This window comes from Chiroxiphia lanceolata, chromosome 5, assembly GCF_009829145.1.
Source record: "Chiroxiphia lanceolata isolate bChiLan1 chromosome 5, bChiLan1.pri, whole genome shotgun sequence".
Lineage (NCBI taxonomy): Eukaryota > Metazoa > Chordata > Aves > Passeriformes > Pipridae > Chiroxiphia > Chiroxiphia lanceolata.
Genome location: NC_045641.1, coordinates 48,717,356 through 48,740,044, shown reverse-complemented (window position 1 = coordinate 48,740,044; position 22,689 = coordinate 48,717,356). Strand labels below are relative to the sequence as shown.

Sequence of the window (22,689 nt, the reverse complement as noted above, 5' to 3'; positions counted from 1 at the left end):
ATTTAGGCTTTTATCCCCTTTGTAATCTCACCCATTTCTTTACTTTCATAGGCATAATCTAGTTATTAATAAATTACTATTGCTAATATTGAATATTAACAAACATGTATGAATTTGAACATGCTCTTAGTTTGGGGGAAGCTGGTACTAAAAGAAGAAGCTATACACAATCCAACTAGATCAGTCTATCATGGATATAAAAAATTATAAAATTTATAAATTGCATCTATAATGAAGATTTTAATATTTTCATTATTTGATTTAAGGTTGGGTTTTCAGAACAAAAAAAAGTACAGAAAAGAAAGGTCTTACAATATGCACATTTTTATTAAATCTTAAATTACCTTTTTTTTTCTAAAATCAAAAGAAAGCAATCCACAGCAAATCAGAGCAAGAGACTACAAATCATGTTCTTCTTTCCAGCTTTTGTTTTAAAATCCAAAAAATAAGGACATTTGGTAGCATATTGTGAAATGAAGAATCTGAGCATACTCTTGGCAGTCTCACATTAGTGGGACTGGGTAAAGCATTCGAAAATAACTTCAGTGCATTAATAGGGCTGCAATCCTACAGGCACTTGTACATTTGTATTATTCCATTTCAATCAACAAAACAGCAGCTTTGCAAAGAAGTTTTTACCTGTGAGTTTGTAGGAGCAGAGCATTAACAAGCATAAGAGGTTATTCACAGCCAGGCACACCTGGAACGTGGCAGCTGGTTTCTCTCAGCTGTGGGGCCAGGTTGTGTGTGTGTACCTGTTGGCCCAGGCTTCTCTTACCTGCCAATCTACTGGGATTAGAGTTTATTTAAAGATCTCTGGCTGGCTCCTTAGGCAGGGATGGGACAGGAAATAGGAGCTAAATATGATTCAGCTAGTCCTTATAAGTAGTTCAGTGAACAGGGAATCCAGTCTATCAGATTTAGCACTAATCCACACTAAGAGTTTGGCAACCACAGCTGTCCTGATGAAGCCTCCAGACGTTGGCATGGATTGCCTTGTTGAAATTGTTTTCTCCCATCATGTTGTATATGATAAATATATATATATGTATATGTATATAGAAACATAGAGAAAAATCACACCTCCTCACCACCACTGCTCCAGCAGTGAGTATTATTGCCACTAGTATGAATTACAGTTCAAGGCTATCTACAATGCATTCCAGAAAATAGTGAAGGAAAGGTACAAAGTATCTGAAACATTGCCTCCCAAAAACACCTATAAGCCAGTTTCCTATTAATATATTTCATTGCCAGTTCCCAAAATTGTCACATCTCTTGCTCTGCTGCCACTAATAAGAAAAAAAAGCCATCAATAGTTCATTTGCGATAATGAATCAAAAAGGTTACTTCAGGCATAGCTGCTGCAGCCACTGTCACAGGAGAAGAGAGAACTCTGACTTCATTCACTGAACTTGTTGTCTCACCAAAGAAGTCACTTCATGTATGGCATGCTGGTACTTTTCTGAGGCTGCTTTAAACTCAGCCAGGTGCTTCTCGTAGCTTCTCACAGCTGTCAGCAGCTCATTCCTCTCCACAGCTCCCAGGATGGCATGGAGGATCATTTCAATGCCAAGGCCAATAATGGTAATGCTAATTCCCCCAAGAACAGATGCCCCAATCTGTGCAAGGAGACCGATGAGCTTGCTCACAGTGAAAGTTAGAAGATTGGAGCCAAGAAGTTTGACAGCTACCATCCCAGCTGTTGAAGTTGCTTCTCCAAGAATAATGGAAAAAACTCTCTGGGCTATTGCAATTTTCTCCAATTCAGGCTCTTTGATATCATATAGCTTCTGGTACAGCACTGGCTCGAGCTTTTCCTTCATGTCACTATCAATCTTCTGTACCTGATGCTGAATCTCACTCATCACTTGAATGATTATGTCACAGTTTTCCTTGACAGTGCTGCTCTCTCTCATCTGAATGTGGGAAATGGTACAGCCCAGGTGTTCATTCAGCACTCCAACCAGCTCATTTGTTGCACGGAAATTTGTGGACATGCACTCAAGCAATTTCTGATGCAAATGGATCAATTCTTGCTTTCTCTTGGGATTGTCTGGGTAAAGAAGATCGCTCAATGCCATTCTTCAGAAAAAGGCTACTTCAAGAGAGAAAAGAAATCTTTTACTCTGTTCAACACCCATAACTGTAGCAGTAAAATGTGCTTTGTCTCTGCCTCACTGGTTCTTTTTATACTCAGCAGGTCAAATCTCAAGGCATATCTTACAAATCTTAATTCTTGGTTTGGATCTTTAGACAAATAATTGGAAAAGGACCTTTTAAGACACTGGGTATACTCAGAGCAGCAAAAATAGCTAACAAATATGTAATTAGCATAAATAGAACATGGTTTACTGAAAACTGAAGATTGAAACTGAAATTGGAACCTAGATGATAGAAGCTGAACTAGTTCACTAAAAAATGGAACAATCTCATCTAATCAGCAAAATCTAAAATAAGCTGGGAAAATTAAAGGCTTGATTTAGGCACAATTCTGTACCAGCCTGTTTTTTCAGTTTAGAGGCATCTGATTTTTCAGCAACTGTGATGACTGGTGGAGTGGACATGGTCTGTATCACCATAAGGGTGTTTTATGCTGGTGTAGCTTTTTTCATCTAACATTCAAGAGAAAATGTTACTATATAAGCACTCTTTGCTTCTACTAATAAACCTACCCTTGGGAATTCATACAGAACAGTAAAATTATCTATGATAAACCTATCCTAACCTATGTCACCTTACACACATTTCCCACTGTATTTCCTTCCCTGATATTTAGCCTGTTCCCTCATTGTTTATTCACCTGTTGTAATTGATTTCCCATTGTTTTTTCACTCTGAATGTCAAACCACTGCAGACAGCCCTGTGACGTTCAGCACACTGTGTAAGCACCATGAGGTGCACCTGCACCAGGTTGTCTCTGATGGCAGACTGCCTTGGAGCAGCTTGCCTTGCTTGCACAGCCTCACTCCCTCAATTCCCAGGGTGTCTCATGCAGAGCCAATGTCTGCAGATGCTCACCAAGCTCCTAGGACATAACTGAGCAGAATCTGGCCCTCTCTTATCACTGTACAGACCAGAGCACAAAATTTAACTCCCCTTGTGTCTAATCTTTATGGTCACCATTCTTCTCTGAGCTGTTGCTGGTTTGCCAACAAAAGGGCATATTTAATATATATTTCTTCATAACCTGCATGTCAATACACAGAGTCCAAAGAGACTGAGTTCCCAGTGATCATGGAGTTACTCCTCATCACTAAGACTCCATAAACAACACAGTGCCACTTCCCTTTGACCCCATCACCAGCTGCAAAGTGAAAATGCTTTAGCATGGTTTTGACTTAAATGCAAAAATCTTAGCAACAGGGGCAAACTATGAATGAGTAGGCTGACTCATTTCTTTGTTGGTACTTTTTATGTTCTCAGCCCTTTATTGCAAATCTGGGCCACTTTTGTGGCAAGTGCTTTGCATTTTTCCAAGATAAACCTCTTCTTGCTGTTGGTGCCTACATATCACAGTTAGAACTACAAATAGTTATGTGTAGGGAACTACCTAGATTTTTCTTCTTAAAAAGATGCCTTTGTGCCATATTGGTCCTTTGTAATTCTTGCACTATCTGTTAACTGCAAATCATCTGACACTGACCCAGCTGTATTTTACTAAACACACCCTCCCCCACAAAGTCACAATTGAAAACCAGAATGATTTCAACAGTCCCCTGCCAACTTTTAATCTCAGTATTGAAATATAAGCCAGTCTGAAGAGATTTTTTCCCACAATATTTTGCACAGTACTGTGCATTTCTGTCAGCCACTTACCTTGTAGCTCTGTCAAGAGATTAAACTCTTTAACACATCTTTTTCTTCAAGCTGTAGGGAGCAAAGTACATATACTGTAAAGGTTTGTGATTTTCAGGAAACATAAAGCCATGTCAGTGCAAGCTATGATTTCATATCACTCCTGCCTCAGGGATACCACTGACTTGCTCTCTGACTCAGTGTGATATTAGAACCTTTCTACTCCACTAGTGTTTTATTGTAAGGTAATTTGCTTTACTTATTTGTAGAAACTGAGAAGACAAAATGCTTCAGAAGGAATAGCACTTCAGCAAACATTTCACATTCTAGACAGGTGTGGAGGAGACTTTTAGCTTCTATTATTTACGTATGGTTATTTCAGGTTCTTATAGCTGCTCTAGATTTTATGTCTCTTAATGCTAAGATTACTTCTTAGTCTTCACTTTTGCTAGTTTTTACATTTTCTTTCTAGAGTTAGGCAGGCCACATATATTTCTGACAATTTCTCTGGCTCCAGGGAGATTTTCTGCAGAAACTTTTCTAATTAAACATTTAGAGTGCCTACCTGATTTTGTCTGAATGCTCCTGATGAAATGTGTATGGGACAGTAACTTCAGCCTCTTTCCCCTGTGTTCGTCTGGTGTTTTCCAGCAGCATGTGATGAGTTAGGGATCCGGAGGCTGGGCTTCAGCTCCGTCCTGTTGCCTGCCTGCTTGTCATTAATTCTATTGTGTGATGTTTACCCAGATTCATCTATTTTTCTTCCTCCTTTCCCCTTCCTTCCAATTTTAACAGAATTCAGTTTACTTAAAGCTAGTTCCCAATTGTTAGATCCTCCAGAGACCTTCTGTTCCTGGAGGGAATAGGTACAGCACAAATCCCTCCTAACAGAGGTACCCTCACAAGTACCTACAGAAATGGCTGAAAGGGGATGGTGTTACTTTCTGTTCTCAAAACACAAAAGGTGTAGGACAGCACTTTTTGTTCAAATAGACACAGGATTAAGTTTTTCATTGGGATTTATAAATTTCTATTGTTTAGAAATATAAATATTCATGTTTGCAACTATGTCTTGAAATAATGAGTTTTTACAATGACTGGTTTTTTTATATCTGTGAATTATGGAAGAAAAGTTGAACAGTCCCACAAAAACAGAAAAATAGATACCACAGGCAGTGAAAACAGGCTTTGTCTGTCCCAGCAAGATGAGGCTGTAATTCTGTCTTCAACCAAACAAAACATCTTTCATGCTCTGATCCTTAGAAAGGTGGACCTGCAGCCCACAGGAGTCTGGTCAGGAATACTGCTTCCCCTCTAGAGAATAGTTGAGTTCTCAGATGAAAGCATAAAATCAAGCATATAATGAATACTCTGTGATGCTAACTTGATTTCATCTGAAAGCTGAGCTGCTGTATTCAACCCAGATGAATACAGAGTGCCAAACTCTCTTGTCAGAGCTGTAGGCATGAGAAGATGAGCTGAGAGAGAACATTAAATGATTTAACTACTACAATTCTGGAATCGTCAATTAATTGTGACTCCTATTCTTTTAACTGAGGATGCCATGTAGTCCTGAATATCTTCTGATATTGGACTGAATTGAATTGAATTGATCTGGCTGGTAACTGCCTCTGTGTCTGATTCTATAGGCTGGAAACTGATTTCATGTCTTCAGTGTTTGCAATGGATGCAAATTCTTCTCTTCTAGAGCCTCTATCACTTGGAACATGACAGAAAATAATTTGAAAAGTATGCAAGCAGTTTTGTTTCTGCTTTACTTCGAGTCTTTAGGGAAAATTATTAGCTATTGTTTCAGGCCTATTAAGTTTGAGCGAAAGACTTTATTTGGAGTGTCTGTCACCCTTTTTTACTGCAATTTGCCAGGTCTCTGGTGCCATGAGAATGGAAGAAGTGGTGCAGAGACCCACATCCAGCTCTGAACAGCAGTGGAGGCTAAAATCAATTTTGTTATTTCACAAAATATCAGACTACTTTTGCCATGGGAAAGAAATGCAGGAAAAGGCAGAGGGTTGAACTGAGCTCTGAGAAAAAAGTCTTTGAAAGTATACAGTGGGATGGGAAGTTGCAACTGCTAAGACACATCTATCTGCACATCTAACCACAGCAATATCTGTGCCAGCTGCAACCAGTCTGGCTTTAAAGAAGTCTGGCTCAAGCAAAAACAACAGCATGCTATTCCAGGACTGTATCTGCAGTTGGCTTTGGGAGAATTTTTAGGTGCAAGCAGAAGGGCATAACTTCTTAGCAGACTAAATGGCATCAAGATGGGACCCCAAGCAAGGAGAATGTTTTGTGCTTCCACCTATCAAGGGTTGCTTGCATCATCTAGTTGCTGTATGAACTGACTGATAAGGGTCACTTCTCAGAGCACTGTAGCCTGACAAAATATTGAATTACTCAGTCTTCAATTGCTTTGTCTCTTGAATGTAATGTCATGCATTTGATTTTGCTGTGTTTACTCCCTCCTCCCAAGAATATGAGTTTAATTCTGTGTACACCCACCAGTATATACAAACTGAAGGATTATAGTTCTAAGGATGATGTAAAGTAGATTGTTGTCTAGGACTCACACAAATTTACCAATAAACATCAAAACACAAGCATAATTCATCTACAGCACTTCTCTTACTTTAAAGATTGCATGCTGAAGGTCAAAGTCATAATTCCTGCAGCCAGAAGAGTAATGACACTTGCAGCTGTTTACATCACATTTTAGTGGCCTGCTTGGTAAGACTCCTGAAAAGGCTGTCAAAGAGCTTTTTCTGTGTTTTCTTCTAACTAATGTCTTGGAGAAGGATGCGTCAGGTGGGTTGGTAATTTGCACAATTGGTTTCAGAAATGTAGTCAAAAATATATCCACTTTTATTCCCCTGCAACTCCACTGTATTAACATCTTCTGTATTACTTCTGTTTGCTTTTCAGAGTCAGATTCTACTCCAGAAACGTTAACCCACCTTGGCTTTAATAGTAATAAAAAAAGGCTGTTCAGGGTCTGCCGGAATCTGCATGGCAATGTATGTCTATGTCACTTCAACCAACACAATATTCTCACTCTTCAATGTGCAAGTTCGCACCAGCTTCCCCATCATGTGAAAGAACACTTCGGCATTAAAGAAAAGCTGCAGCTCTTGGTCAATGCTTTGAGAGATATGCAAGTCACCATGGAAACAGATGACAAAGATGTACAGGAAAGCATCGGCCACACTTTGTGGCTAAGATTCCTGGTCCTATCACCTCCCTGCAGGACAAGACTGCTGCAGTAAAGGAACTTTCTGGGATTTACAAGGGGGCACTAGAAAACATCACCAGTGCATCTATTGCAGTGATGTTGAAACATGACAATTTCCCTGAAGCAGTAGAGTCTGCTATTCAAGAGTTACTGAGTTCACCTGTCTTGTCCCTTCAAGATCAGAACTTCTCATAGACTATGCCAATATTGTGAAAATGCTGCAACAAAATGAGAACACCAAATACCACAGAAGGCAGCTCCTCCTCGAGCTGAACATCGCAACACCTCAGACTTGGCTCTCTATCCTCCTCTTCACTTTGTGTTTTCCTTCAGCCTATCCCTCAAGAGCACAGATCCATAAAAAAAAGCCTGAAAACAGCAGCTAACTACTCAGAGGAAGCTTTCAGGGTGCTGAAGCCACCTTGTGAAGGATTCCAAGCCTTTGTTAAAATGGTTGAGGCCTGCATCCCAGTGATCTGCCCTTTAATCCGGTAAAACCTGGTGACATCCAAATTCCTTAAGTGTCTACATTTCTAATGCTAATATTTCTCTTGTACCTAAATTCTGTATTCCTTGCTGCAAGATTTCCAAGGAAATGGGAGCACCAAGCTTATATGGAGCTGCTTCAAGAGTCAAGCAGTTCATATAGGTGTTTTTGGCAGTCCTTACTTTTGACTAGCCAGCTGACCAGCAGCTTGTGCAGTCCTGTTCTATTCAGATCTTTTTGGATAACAGCAATAAGTTGTTGCTTACTGTTTCAGACAGGGAAGTGAATACTGAACTCCAGCTTCCTGCCAAGACCATCAGTACCTAAAAGCTCGGATTATCTGTGAAATGTGTCAGTGAGTTTCAGCTCAATTGATGACTCCACTGCAAAGTTAAACCACCGTGACTGGTCTTCTTAAATCAGTAAGATAACCCCACTGACCATAGCCTCAGCCCAGGGCTAGCATCAGTAGGGTTGAAGGACCAGGGGTGAAGAAGCAAGGCATGCTGGAAAGGGGAATTGCAGGCAAAAAATATTCCTTATCATTTCCACACTGTTATTTTTTGAAGATAGGAGAACTCCATAGCTCTAAGCCTTGGGTGTTTAAGGCTCCAGAAGTGCCAAATGAATGCATAAAAGTGAGAGGAATCTATAGCTAAATCAGAAGTTCCATTTTCAATTTATGATGTTGATTCAACCTCCAGCATTAGACATTACTCAGAACAGCACAGTAGAAAAGCAGGTAAACAAATCTCAGTCATATTCAACACCCGTGAAGACAGTAGTAAGACTCCACAGACTATCCTTCATTTCAACGTGAAATGACCAGCATGCATTTATTGGCCACTAGAGAACACAGGACCTGTCTGGTTTTTTCAAAAGGAATTTTAAAGTCGAACAAGATGAAGACAAGTCTTGTGATTCTCTGCTGGTAAGTTCATGTCTCAGCACAGCTTCATGGTTCTGTCCCCTGTGTGTGAGATGCAGACAGTCAGCCTGAGATGAGAGCTGTGGTATTGGTGCATGGCATCATGCAGCTGGAAAAAACTGCTGTGCCACAGATTTTACTGTCTCCTGGGACCCTGCACTCAAAGGAGATATGCAAGGCTGCACAGTTACCCACTTGATTTTACCACTGTGGTGCCTTTCACAACCCACAGACAGACTCTTTCTCAATAAAAATAAAGGTACTAAATAAAGGGTCCAAAGTCCCTGTGTGTCTTTCCTGAATGCCTAAGGGAAAAGCTACCTACAGTGAAGGGTATCCCAGACTTAATCTTCAGAAGGGCCATAGATAACTTTCCTCCTACCTGAATGGGTCCAGGGAATATCTGTTTTGATGAACCAGACTGAATGTTCCAGTCTTAGCTGGGGAGTTGCAGCTGAAAGCAAAGGGAAGTTTGAACCTTCTGTAGCAACAGGAACTCCAGAGACTGAATGCCTGTGAACTCTTCTTGGCTGCTATTCACAAGTATACAGCTGGATGCAGCCAGAGAACCAAAGACTGTGGGCCAAGCACATAGAAACTGCAACCACGCTAGGAAGAATGGCAGAGGCGAGGGCAGTGGAACCACTGTTCTTACATCTTGAAGCTGAAAAAAAATCAAGACAGAAGTGTTTAGGACTCTTTTCACTTCCTAAAGCTTTCTGCATTTACTAACACAACCTTTGCCCAGAAAAGCCATTTTCTCAACTATATCTACTACTTTGGCTTGGTTCCTGAATGGTTGTTTCAAGTTCAAAGATTGCATTGACACATTACCCTCCAAAGAGACAAAATCAAGAGTCCAGTATTGGTGGTGGACTTACAGAAAGATGGAGATGTGGAACAGGCCCAATGAGGTCTTCCAGCACAGAGTTATCCCTATAGCCAGGAAACTCAGTGTGTTCCTTGCCAAAGGATACCTTTTCTCCCTTCTGTCTCAGGAGAGAGATCACAGCTAAAGCACCAATAGTTTGTTTACACTAACCTCAGCTTGACAGAGATAAGTAGTAGCTTCACAAAGTGGTAGTGGACTAGAGTAGTCCTGATGCTGGGAGTGTAGCAGCCTTGCAAACCACCAGCATAAATATCTGGGTTCAAACTGCCAGCAAATCTCACCTGCCTTTGCAATAAGAACACTGGGGACCCAAATGCGTGAGTCCTACAACGTCCTTGCAAAGGCACCTGGGACAAATGGAGGCTGCAAAGAACCCTGAGACCTGATGTGTATCAGGTGGCTTCATCTTTAGTGACCTGTGGGGTTCTCCCAGGTTTCACAGCAAATGGGTAAAATCTGGATCATGTGGCTCTCGTAGGTGAATATAGTGGGCAAGCTACAGATTTGCCCTTGAGTGTGACCTTGTGTAGGTGCAGCTGGTGAGGGCTGCTTGGGGTAGTGGAGACCAGACTGTCCTGTGCCCCCACCACGTATAAGAGGCTGTATACAATACCTTCCACCAGCTGGCAGTGGTACTTGCTGTAGTTCCCCACAGAATGAAGATGCAGTCGGTTACCATCCTGTGTCTGAATGAAGCTTTTGACAAGAAATATCTCGTAAGGGGGAATGAGGACTTCCTTCTCAGTTGTGTAGTAAGAAAAGCCTTGCATAGCTGCTCCCAGGCAAGTAGTCACTGTAAACAAAGTTTCATTCCCAAACTTCTGGGCTTCACTCCTGAGGCGGGAGGTAGAAGTGAAACGGCCAAATCGCACCCTGCTGCCTACCGTGGCCTCGATATATAAGTCTTTTACACCCCTGTGCACCTGGTAGCACTTACGTTTCCCCATGCTTTCCTTGCTGCTCTGCCATTCCTTCATTATCTGGATAGCAGTTGTTAGGTAAAAGTGAAAATATTTGAAACTGAAGTTGTGTCTGTAGTGCTCTGGAGAGATTCCTGCTGTAGATGTAGCCCAGTTCAGCTGAGAGTGCAGGGAAGAGTTCATGGTGTAAGCCATGAGGACTATGGCATGGCTGTCATGCATCTCCCTCAGAAGACCTACAGGGCTTTTTAACAAAGCCTCCTGAGCCTTCTTCCAGAGGTTCAAATAGTCCTTGTTAGCAGCTATTTCCTTTTGAAAATAGTCACCTTGCTCCAGTTCTTCCATCATTTCCTCTCTGCACCCCAGATACTGGTCATCAAAAGAATTCAGAGCCATATCCATCAGGATGTGGGACATAGCCTGCAACATAAAACCAAATTAAGATTAGCATCAGAAGTATGAACTTCTTGTGTATCTCTATAAATGCAAGCCAAGTTTTTTCTACCCTTTTCTCGCTGCTTTGTCATCACTGGCAGAGCAAGCAAGGCAGGTAGGCAACTTAGGCAAAGACCTTTCTGAGCAACCTCATCACCTATACATCACCTCAGTCAAATGCCAGTCAGGATGCCATTTGATGTGGATCAGTCACATTAAAAACTTCAGGAGAGTTGACTCTTCAGAGGGTGATGGTATAAAGCCTGTAGGACAGACCCATGGTCCACTTATATCAATATTCTGCCCAGGATTATTAAGTGGTTTTGAAGAGGGAAAGAATAAGCAAATCAATGTGCTAGAGCAGTGTAACCTGAACACTCAGAGGTGAATTTCTTCTTCCTGTCCTTCCAAATCTCTTGGACATGTTTTGGCTCCAGGGAATAATGTAAAGGACAATGTAGTAGCAGTGTGACAAAACTTCTGTTCATCCCGTTTGTCTCAGTGAGACCAGCTGGACGTGTCATGTAAATAAACATTAAACATGAGTAAGGATTCACACAACTAGGTGCTATAACAGGAAAACAACCTCTAATATATTCTGTCTATGAAACAACCAGCTAATTATGTGTATCTAGCATTTCTAATTAATAAAAACCTTGTGTAATAAGATCTAAGAAATTGTGCGAGTTATGGTATTGTTCCTTTTGCTTTTTGATCACCTAGTAGACTAGTCAAGTGCTGTAGTCAGTTGATAGTTGAATTCTACAAGTAGCTAGATATTCACTTTAATCTCAAATATTCATCCTAGACATGTAACCAAACTGACACCTTTCTTAGCCTCTGAAGTTATACTGGCCCATAAACTGTGCAGGGATTCAATTTCTTTCTCATTGAATATCATAATTGTTTTGAGGGAAAGCCAAAAGGCCATCAAAATACACAGAACAATATTTTTACCGTCCCATCTAACAACACACTCTTTTTGTCAGAGCCTCAGCTGAGACAGGTGGGAGAAGGAGAGGAGACTATGAGGTCTACTCATAAACACACTGTAGGAAACCATCTGGCTCTAAACAAGAGGAAACTTCCAACCAAGTGGTTAAAAGAATTAGGACAGGTAAGAAATGGAACAGAAGAACTGAAAGCAGAAAAGTTAAAAATTAACTAAAAGCTCCTTAAAGAAACTGTTTCAAATGGGAAAAAATTAAAAACTTATTTCAATGAGGTAAGCAGTTTCACCATTTCAAATAAAGAACATTTACCCTTTTTACCAATATTTGTGAGATCAGCAACAGGAGGCTGCCCAGCTGCACTGGCTTCCTGGAGTCCACCCAAGGCACTGGAAAGAACATTTTGTTCAAGAAGAGGTCATTTACATCTGCTGCTTTCCCTTTTTTCCTGAATTGGAAAATTCTGCAGTTTGTAATTTGCACTCAGGTTTTGGTGACAGTTCTTCAACCAAAGATCATTCACCAGATTCTTACAGCAATTCAGAAGTCATTAATCATCCAAGCAGACAATTTACTGGTAGAAGTGTGCCCACAATCCATAAGGAAAGGTCTGATTGCACCAACTCCAGCTGATGCGAGTGTCCGTCACCTTAATAGCTCTTTTAATTCCAAGGTATCCGGTGTTCTTGTTCTTGCAAAAAGGAAGAAAATCATGGCTTGGAGAAGTCTAAGGCAGTTGTCCTCTGAGGAGTGATGTGTCAGGATGAGTACTCCCTGGTCAAGAGCCCTTAAAAAGCCCTTTTAAAGAAGTTGGCTTTCATAAAGCCAACGCAGAAATGCAGGGTAGGTTGGGATCCCATCTGGAAGCAGAGATAACCTAACTGTCCTTCTCTTCCTTATCACCCCCTGGTTTCTAATCTTGCGTTACCAATCCTACCCTTACACCACTGCAGTCCACCTTGTTGGACTGTTTACATTGGGTACATGCAAAATGAGTGCGCAAATGCAGATTCTGTACTGAGTCAAACCCCTCTCTAGCAGCTGATTTCCAGACCCCTTCCAAATAACAGCAGAGAGTTATTCCCTTCCAAAGCCCCATGGCCTCCGATAACTATTCTTTGTGGAAAAACAGGCAAGAGCTGTCAGGGCCTTGGTTCTGATCACAGAGAAGTGAAAACCATTTTCCATGGCCTGCTGGTGATAGGCTGGGTGAGAGGTGCACCTCCAGTCATAGCGTGATTTCCTGAGATGAGATGTTTGTGCAGATGCTTAGGTTCTGTGGACAGAGAGCATCTGCCAAATATTGCTGAAATAGGGTGAGAGGCGACATAAAGGTCTCACACTGGGCTGCTTCCAAAGCAGCTGATGCTGCTGACAGTATCTGTCGCCACTGGGGACATAAAATGATGGCATGAAGAATGATACAAAGTGATAGATGAAGACTACCTACTTCTCCTTTTTGGAATTTCTCTGTTATTTTGGGCTGATTTCAGAAAGTGGTTGTTTGACGGCTCAAAGTGAGTTCACAGAAGGGTTTGTGAATTAACTGAGGCGTCTCCTCTTCTGTTTATGTAGAGATAAAACAGAGATAAACTGAGATGTGTTCCCGTGGGAGCTTGGCAATCATGATAAAAAGCCCTGCTTAGATGTCAATGCAGCTGCATATAATCCAGTTGCAGATTATGTCCCAGGTTTTCCCTTCTGATCTCTTAGTGTATGTTTAGTCTGAAGGGAACCAGGAAGAAAGGCCACTGAATTTGCATTTTCAAACGCTTCAGAAGAAACAGTGTACTATTAAATACAATAAATACAATGGCCATAAGATGGCAGCAGAAGATTTGTAGCAGAACTTAGACTTGGAGCTGCATTAACCAAGCAAAAATCGAATTCCTCCATTTCAGCAGTAAATTTGTAATGTGATCTGTGCACTCGGATCCCCAAAGGTCATGACTTCAGCCCACGTAGGGATCTGGTGACACAAAGTAGATGACGTAATGGAGGCCTCCCAGTACAACTTGCTTGAAAAAAATATTTACTGAAAGGGAGAGAAAAAATATAAAACTAACAGAATGATCCAAACATAGGCAGGAAACTTTTTGTGCTAGCAAAACCATACAACAACAACAAAATCCTTATTTTATTATTACACCAGACATTAGGATTTCACTAATCTCTCTAGTATTTTTCCAAGCAAAAATTTCACTTCTTCCAATAAGCACTCTGTTCATTTTTACTAGATGGTGTTCAGAGGAGAGTTTTGCTGTGAGCGGTGAAGCCCCATCAGTTTATGCCAATAGAGGAACCAGTCACAGGTCACAGGTGTTTGACCAAGACATGCAGAGATATTTATTAAGTGTCTTCTCCTTGGCCAAGATCAGCATAACTGGTACAAGTCATAGCAGCTTGCCAAACAAGATGCTCACACTCCTTCTGGCAACCATCTCTGTGGACTTATCCTGTGTCCTTACTTCAGGCCTAGGTCTCTCAGGAAAACACTGAACTGGGTAGATGGTGAATCAGGAAAAGCCTGGCCCTCCTTTCCCTCAGCATCACAGAGTGCTGGAACTACAACCTGAATTTCGATATAGTCACTTCTGATTCACACTGGGACACGGGAGGGGAGGAGGAAGACTCATGCACCGGGTTCCTGCTCCTCAGGGTTCACAAAAGCAGGCTGTACCTTCCAGGCACCTCTTTAACCACAGGTAAAGGTTGTACAGAGGAACAGAGAGAAGCAGCACACCGACCTGCTTTACATAAGCAGTGTTTATTGCAATCTGCAGCTGAGGAGGGTTTCACCAGCTTACATGTAACCAGAGACTTGATCTCTGTCAGTCTCCTGAGGATCAGCAGTCCTTGTCCTTGGAGATGTGATCTGCCATCTACCTCTCAGGGAAGGAAAGCTGACAGAGCATATTAAGGAAGCTGTGCAGAAAGTGCTAAGGTATACTATTAATACCAGAGGACAGAATGAAGTAGTGCAGAGGGAAGATAATACGTATATAAATACACACATACATTACATATATATATTTAGATACAAGTTGTCTTGAATAAATGAAATGCTGACCAACTTCAATCCATTCTTGAATCAATTTTCTTTTTGTTTATTTCATAACCCTTTTTTTTTAGCTGCTTAGACACTTCTAGTTTCAAGCATAAATGCTATAGCACTAGAGACAAACAGGTTGGTTTTTTGTTCTGCTTGGGTATGTTCAGTTTCACCAGAAACTGGTTAAAAAACCCCACAAACAACAAGAGATTCCCAAGTTGCTTTTTACAGACAGTCACCGAATTCAGTGTACAAATGGAAGAGCTCATCTAAAAGGAGGAAACACTCCTTAAACACTCCTTTTGGAATTTCTTTGTTGTTGCTATATGGGCAATTTTTGTGACAGAATAACCAGAAGAATGTACCAGAACCTGATTTCTGTCTATGCATTAGTATTTGCGCGCTTCTGTCTTTATAAAGTGATCCTAGTGTGATGCATACTTAGTGTGATTATACTATGTGAAAATACTGAACTTTCCAGTAATTCTAACAGGAGGCAGCTGTTCTTCCTTCCTCCCTCCCAGTGAGCATCCCAGGATCAGATCCATCACATTTACGCACATTGTGTAACAACATCATAATTGTGACATTCTTCTATAATCCCCCTGCATTTTTCAGAAAAGTATAAGAGGTCTAGTTTTGTTTCTAAGGCATGCAATAGTTTTCTTGAGACCAATCACCATTTTTTTCACCTATTGTGTCCTGGGGATTCAGACGGAAGGAGGTAAGACAGAGTCTTCTGGTGAAGCTCAAAATACCACAGGAGATGTCTAAAGAGAGACTGTTTTTGATGAAAGGAAGAAAGCTAATGTAAGCTCAACAAGTAGGATAATTACTGCCTTGCATTCCAGCTGGTTAAGGAGACAGTGGAAGTAGATGCCAGTTTGGATATTTCCCTTCCCTCCTTCCACCCACAACCTTCTTTCTCTTGTGGGGCTCAGAGTGTTCCAAGCCAAACAAATGAAGAGACCTTCCAATCCTTAGTATCTCCCAAAGAAACGGTTGTAGGCCAAGGAAAATCCTATTTGGTCAGAGAGATAGTCACAGGGGGGATAGTTTTCACAGCGCTCATGCATCTGCTCCATTGGATTTTTATAATACTCGAAGTACCTGGAGTAGACAAAGACAGAGATACCATTCTGCAGATTCAGTCAATGCAATTGGAAATGGTTCACACACCTGACACTGACATGAAAGGAGTGATTCTCCAGGGTACCCCAACAGGGGATTGCTCATGCTGAGTTAAATATCTACCTACGTACATACAAACAGGCTACTTAATCAATGCTGGGGAAAAAAAAAAAAAAGAGATTGAACTCAGCTTAAAGCAATTGCTCTGCAAGTTTTATCAGCAAAGGAGACCACAGAAGCAGTTAGGGTTTGAGGGTTTCTTTGCCTTCATTCCCATTCCCCAACTACCCAGGAATATTTTTTGTTGTTAGTATTATTTATTTTTATTACATATTTATTTTTTATTTCCTGATTGAATTTATTTTTGTTCAGTTTCTACTTACTTTCCCACTAGCTATTATTGTCTTTTAGTTTAATCACTTTTCTCTCATCATCCTCACTTCTGTTGTAGACAACAACACTAGCCCCATGCAGCTAATTTTTTTTTTTTTTGCCAGTTAAACATGCCCAAATCTTTTAGTCTCAGCTCTGGATGCCCTTCTTAGCTCCTCTTCCAGATTTGACTAATCTTTCCTGAAGACTGTACACAACATCACAGAAGTCCCACCACTACCTCATGAATTTTTACTTTATTTCTATATTAGAAATACCCCATTGCATGTTGTCGAATTCATATTTCTGGATCAACCTTATCTCATTATCGAATAATACACCAGGATGTCTGTCTGCCTCTGTCCTTCCTGATTAATGCTTAGAGCAGAAGCTACTTTTACAATGCCCCACCTGTAAGGGGGTTGTTGGTACAGACAGTACAGTTGCTGTTACTGAATTTCATCTTGATTTTAATCACTGCAGGTTTCACCATCAGCCCGTTCATCTGCTACAATACTGTGATCCTTTCCTCTACAGATGAGGCCTCCCAATCTTCTATTGTCTAAAAACAGCATTATCCTTTCAGTCCAAAGATGGATTGAATAAAAAATCCTTTTTCCAAAGGCCCACACGGGAGAGTAGCTTAACAAACCCTCCCAGGAAATATATGAAGAACACCCTTGCATTACCTCAAATTTTTCAAATAGCTAGTATTTCTCCAAATCTTTATGTCTGGGATTTCTGCAAAAGTAGATGTATGATCTACAGCTTCAGAAAGAACAGCCAATCCGATCTAGCCTTATTCCTGCAACAGAGCTGTGCTTCCTTTGTAGGAAGCCAGAGGCAATGACCAAGCTTCTGTGATTCTCATTTTCCTGGAAATTGGTTCTGATGATCCTGTACGTTAGAGCAGCTTCTAACTTGTATCCTTCTGTCCCCATGGATAGCCCGGACAGCTAGCAGAGTCTTTCTCCCTGGGAGGAATATTGGAGTCCAGCTATGAGCTCTCCAAAGGATATTAATGAAAAAAGAACCATTTATCCATCACTGAGTGTCTCCTACAGCCTTTTTCCTCCAAAGTGTGGAGGTAATAACATAGATGTACTACGAAATAATGCCTTGTCCTGTCCTATTGCCTTCCCCCCCCTCTTCAGAACAGGGACAGAGTCCAGCAGTCAGCCTGACTCCTGAGTCATTACCGTTCATAGAGGCTGGATCTCTTCTGCCTCTTCACAAAGGCATTGGCAACTTCTTTTTTAATCTTGATGCCTACCAAGAGAGAACACTGCAGGTTAGAGATGCAGGGCCATGGTTTGTGAAACACAGAGACCAATCTAACCTCTGAAAATGGAAAGTCTGCTCTCTTCACAAGCGGATGACTGCTACAAACCACTCTAATGGCCTGTTCATCTCTCCCCACCCCACTATCTGCTGAAAACCCAACAGCTGGGATCTCTCCTTGCTGCAGCCTTCACATCTCCATGGGGCAAGGGCTTTTTCTGTCATAAACTCCATTCCCTTATCATACAGCATGATCTGAATCCACAGCAAATGTGCAGAAGGCATAAAATATGAATAAGGAGAAAAGAGAATGGCACCCTCTCTCCCTGACCTGCTTAACTTCAGTCTTGGCTTTCTTTCTATGTTGTGATTCAACTGAGAGTAATATGGGATACCAACAACCAGACCTTAAAATGCTTCCAATAAGCCATGAGCAACAGACAGAAACACCAATGCTCAAATGTACAGGGTTCCACGAAAGGTAAAGAGTACAAAATAGCGACGGTAAACATCACACAGGCAGAAATACACCCAGAGAGAAATACACAAGATCCCAGTGTTCAGGACCTGGAGAACACGAGAGGCCTTTCAGCCATGACAGCATTTGCCCCTGCTCTACACTAACACACCGTTACTTGTTGCTTGTTGGCTGCCTTGGTTCGTGGTTGTGCAAACACTATGGTGCTGTGAAGCACCCCACAAACACTAGGTTGAAGCACTTCATTCCCCATCCCCATCCAGGGTCATCACAGCACAGCCTCGCTCCACGGGATCATCCCACACCAGCAGAGGTGTGCACAAATGCTGGCACAGCAGCAACACAGGCAGCTGCACACCAATATTCATTTCAGCATGGAAACTGGAATGTCAATCATTGCTGTCACTGGGGGGAAGAAGAATCTAAGATCTCTGCCTGTGGGGAGATGGGGAAGTTTGTTCCTTCCCTTGTCCCCATTAAATGTTCGACTGTGTTTCTCTTTGGAGGTGAGAGGTATGCCCTCTCTTGTGAGCTGAGGTTTAGTCTGAATCAAAATACTGACTACACAGAAACTGCCAGTTAATGAGCTGTCAGAAACCACCACCTTTCCCTGAACACTCTCTACACTTCTTTTTTTCTCTTTCCCAATCTGTGTTTGTATTGGCTCACTGGAAAAATACCAGCTTTCATGCTCCTCAGCAGCAATGTTATCCTTTAAAATGTGAGAAAGGAGAGTCGGGGAGAACGAAAGGGATTTTCCATACAGATTTCTGCCAGGATCAGCTTGCTGCAAAACCTGTGAACATCTCAAGGTGTGCAAATCCCCATGTCCCAGGTGACGGATGAGAGGAACTGCAAATCCTTCATGTTGTGGGATTTGGCAGGGATGTCACAGCCCTTTGCCATGGGCAGGTTCTACTCTCTCAAAAATCTGGGGATACAGCAATCACTCTGGATAGAGGTCTATAAAGCCAGCTCTGAGCAGGGTAACAGGCCATGCTGCTCCACCAACACAACCCAGTTTCACAGAGGGTAGATGCATCCAGCTGCTAACAAGCTGCAGAACTCATGTGCTGCCAGGGGATTGCTCAGGGGTTGTGGAGATGCAGGCTATGACACTGGCACACCCAGAGTAATGCTGGCCTGCAGGGACACTGACCTCCTTCGTGTCACCTGCTCATGTGTGAAAGGCAGCCCCCTTGTTTGCTGCACCTCAGGGACTGCAGCACTCAGGGAGCAAAAAGGGAACAGCTAGAGGGACTCAGCATGGTTCTTGTTCAGCCCTCGAACCTGTCAAAGGGGGAAAAGGAGGCAGATGCAGTAGAATAGAGCTGAGCACCAGTCACAATGATATACTCACTGTCAGCGCTGAGAGATCCTGAAGGCTCTTTGGGATCTGGAAGACAGACAGACAGACAGACAGAAAAGAGTCTGCTTGGGCTGATTTAGACTATCCTCCTTTGCTGTACTCTGTAACTGAATCCTACCACCAACTAGCTGGGTCCGGCTCCCCCCACTTGCCTAGAAGGTCTGTTTCTCCCAGAAGGGTTTTGTTAACACCCACCATTTATTAACACCCACCATAATGGCAAAATTAATCCGTTATGTCTGGATTTGTTTAATTTCAGCTTCCTCTGAGACAGGTTAAATGACACAAGAGATGTATAATCACTGTGGAAGGAGGAGGAAGACCTTCCTCCTTCACCCTTCCCGCCCTTGCTAAGAGTAGGGACAACTAGAACTAGGGGACCATTTGAACAAACCCCAAATTTGGACAGAACATGAATATAGCTTAGTGTCTCCTCTATCTTTGAAAAGATACATTTCTTCTGGGGGGAAATCACAAGCCATTGACAGAGAAGAGAAATAGATCAAAAAATTAGTAACAACTCTGTCCTCACAGCTTTCTGGCACAAGGTTGAGGTACCTGGCTCACCAACCTTCTCAAGAGCAATTTACACACAATATTTCTGTGTTCAGTCTTGAACTTAATCCTTGATGCCCCCGAAAACATCCAAGAAAAGCATCCTCTAAGAGTTCCTAACCTGGGGTCTCACACACTGCCCTATTTCACAATTTTTTTTCTTTCACTATTTCACCATATCTTTTTTCAATAGTGTAGGTTCCACCCAAGTTACCAGGTATTTGGCACAAGTGTATTTATGGGCAGAAAGAGGACTCTAGAGACCAAAAAAAAAACCCAAACAACAAAAAGCACAAAAAAAAACCCAAAAAACCCCACACTAAAAAAAAGCCAAAAAAAAAATTTGTGTGAAAAGTGTTATGTGTAGTTCTATTTTTAAGCAATGTATGCACTCCTTTGATTTAAAATAAAATAAAATTAGGAGTTACTCCTAGGCCATTAAGCATTCTGAAATATAATAATGACTAAAAAAAGGCAGATATATACTCGAGTGAAAAAGTAAGAAAGAGACTGACAGAAGAAAAACTCTGATTAAAAAAATATATTTGCCAGAATTGAATCATGACAATATCAATGCCAAGGACTGAACAGAATTTAAATCTTAATGAGGTAATACAGGAAAACACAGACCTATCTCCTGATCAGCTTCATTTTTTGATGTAAAGGAAAGCACTCATTTTTCAGATCTTTCCCCTCTTCCCTCTCTCTTCATCAATTATAGAGCTGCCACTACATTACTATCTTTCCATCATGCAGTCACCATCACTAAATCACCTTCAAATGAGACGTGCTCATTTCAATGGGACAAGTACATTTTTTAAACATGAATAGGAAGGTGTATTTGCCTCCAATTCTCCACATCCCACATTTACCTGCAGGGGGAAGCTTGACTTGGTGCCTATCTCTGTGATCCTACAGCACTCCAGGACTGGCAAGGCACAAAATCCTCTCCCTATGGCTGACACAAATCTGCCTGCAGTTCAACCGTCTTACTCAAAAGTGAGCATCCAGCATACCTTTGCCACTTCACCCAAATGATAAACTTGTTTAATTCTTAAACATATTAAAATGTTCAAGTTCTCTGCTGCAATTCAATAAGCAACTGAGGTGGGGGGTGAGTGGGTGTTGACCAGTGGAAGAAAGTGTCTGGCAAAAGATGGGTCTCTCTGTTCTCAAGCCCTCTCTCATCCCTGACTCTGTCTCTCTAGCAGAGATCTGAAGTTGTGCAATGACTGGTGGTACATTTCCTCCCCCCCAAAGCTGTCCTTTTCTCCCAGACTAAAGGGAGGCTGGTGGCAAGTTGCAGGGTTGAGCAGTGATCTAAAGAGCCTTCCTGGGAAGATGTCCCCTTACCTTTCTCGCAACAACAGAGTGCTGCCAGGGCCAGAGTCACAATCAGCAGTGCCAGCAGACTCCTCATGTCTTCTTTGGCTGTGCTAGTCTCTCTAACCTCAGAGTTTTCCTGGAGGTTACTGAAGTTCTCCGTGGCTTGCTTTTGGGCAGCAGTTTATATCCTGTGATTGCTTGGAAAGATCAGGGATCTGGCTTGTGTTCCTGTGTCTGCACTCCAAAACAAAGCCCGTCCTTTGGGCCAGGGGATACTGGATCCTGGCAGTCATTTTGACATCCATCTCAGTACTCGGGGCATTTCCAGAAGATTTTATCAGAGGTTTTGAATGGGACTGTTGAAGAAAAACAACTGGATAAAAAAAAGTCATCTTTCTTATAAACTTCAGAGTCACTCAATTGTGTTGGAAAGGCAGGAGAGATACCAGGCACACCCGGTAGTGACCCTTCTCCCCACCCCACCTTGACTCATTCCCCTGAAGGTAAAGAAACCTGTAAAACAGTTTGCATAGGGCAAACACATTAGATTCTCGGACAGTTTCACAATTTCACCAAATCACTTTGGAGAGATGAGATTTTTATATTGCTGAGAACTTTGGAAGCTAGTTTGAGGGAGGGTCTTTTTTTTTCTTCCTGGAAATCTTCCTAGTTTCAAAGCTTTATTTTGGCTTTTCTTGTCTAAAAATCAAATAAACATTTAGACTCTAAAAGTGTTTTATTCTTCAGGATTTGAATGGTTAAAGTTGCTTGGTACATCAAGAGCCTTGCATGGACTCTTCTACAGCCTATCTATCAATGACCGCACACTCCCAAACCCACTATGCAAGTTCCCAAAGCCATGTCCCACAAACAGCACAGGAATCATAATCTTCCTCCACCTTCTATCCAGTCCTTCTCAGACCCATATGCAGGGGATGTTTCCAAGGTTTACAGAAGTACAGTTTAAAAGGCTCCGAAGGGCAGTCAGAGCCATCAGGGATTTTGCTAATTATTAGAAACACTGTCTTTTATCTTACAGAACTTTCAGGATTAAAAAAACCCAAAGTTAACTTCTCTACAGCCCAGGAAAGATGAATATATATACTAACAACTTCCAGTAAAAGTTGTTGTACATGTATTATTCCAGCAAAAGAGCAACAGTTTAAAAATAAATAAATATCTAAAAATAAAAGGTATTCTAGGAAAGTTATGCTTCCAGATGAATACTTGAAATAATATAAATAAATAAATATACAATTTGAGTAATCCAAACAGCTTTATTTGTCCTCCGAGCTTTTCCCAAGCTTTCTAACCAGCATGTAGTCTCTTAAAACTGTTAAGTTGTTGCTCACACTAATGAGATCCCACAGAAATCTCCGGTGTTATTCAATATTTATACTGCTCAACTGGAGGTTGGAATCTCAAGATATTTCTGGACACAGACTCAGACAGCACAAGCCCTGTG

The 22,689-nt window shown here is 41.6% G+C and overlaps 3 protein-coding genes across 7 annotated transcripts; all 3 read right to left on the bottom strand.

Annotated features, from left to right (window-relative positions):
- Positions 1-307: 307 nt before the first annotated feature.
- Positions 308-8,874, bottom strand: SMCO3 (single-pass membrane protein with coiled-coil domains 3). Of its 3 annotated transcripts, none has more exons than XM_032688492.1 (3): positions 4,364-7,989; positions 3,820-3,870; positions 308-2,101 (listed from the first exon to the last, which is right to left on the bottom strand). In XM_032688492.1, the coding sequence occupies exon 3, from the start codon at positions 2,082-2,084 to the stop codon at positions 1,407-1,409; it is 678 nt and encodes a 225-aa protein (XP_032544383.1). In that variant the 5' UTR covers positions 2,085-2,101; positions 3,820-3,870; positions 4,364-7,989; the 3' UTR covers positions 308-1,406. The 3 variants fall into 3 exon arrangements, with proteins under 3 accessions (XP_032544383.1, XP_032544384.1, XP_032544385.1); XM_032688493.1 differs by having other exon boundaries at positions 308-2,098; XM_032688494.1 differs by lacking the exon at positions 4,364-7,989 and adding an exon at positions 8,846-8,874 and having other exon boundaries at positions 312-2,098.
- A 105-nt stretch (positions 8,875-8,979) lies between these two features.
- ART4 (ADP-ribosyltransferase 4 (Dombrock blood group)) lies at positions 8,980-12,517 on the bottom strand. Of its 3 annotated transcripts, none has more exons than XM_032688488.1 (3): positions 11,973-12,517; positions 9,969-10,695; positions 8,980-9,127 (listed from the first exon to the last, which is right to left on the bottom strand). In XM_032688488.1, exons 1-3 carry the CDS (start codon positions 12,060-12,062, stop codon positions 8,997-8,999), a joined length of 948 nt encoding a protein of 315 aa, XP_032544379.1. In that variant the 5' UTR covers positions 12,063-12,517; the 3' UTR covers positions 8,980-8,996. The 3 variants fall into 3 exon arrangements, with proteins under 3 accessions (XP_032544379.1, XP_032544381.1, XP_032544382.1); XM_032688490.1 differs by having other exon boundaries at positions 11,982-12,517; XM_032688491.1 differs by having other exon boundaries at positions 12,195-12,517.
- Positions 12,518-14,408: 1,891 nt separating this feature from the next.
- On the bottom strand, positions 14,409-21,395 carry LOC116787693 (osteocalcin-like). The gene is made up of 4 exons (XM_032689515.1): positions 21,252-21,395; positions 19,335-19,370; positions 17,415-17,484; positions 14,409-15,822 (listed from the first exon to the last, which is right to left on the bottom strand). The coding sequence occupies exons 1-4, from the start codon at positions 21,316-21,318 to the stop codon at positions 15,693-15,695; spliced, it is 303 nt and encodes a 100-aa protein (XP_032545406.1). The 5' UTR covers positions 21,319-21,395; the 3' UTR covers positions 14,409-15,692.
- Between the last annotated feature and the right edge of the window lie 1,294 nt (positions 21,396-22,689).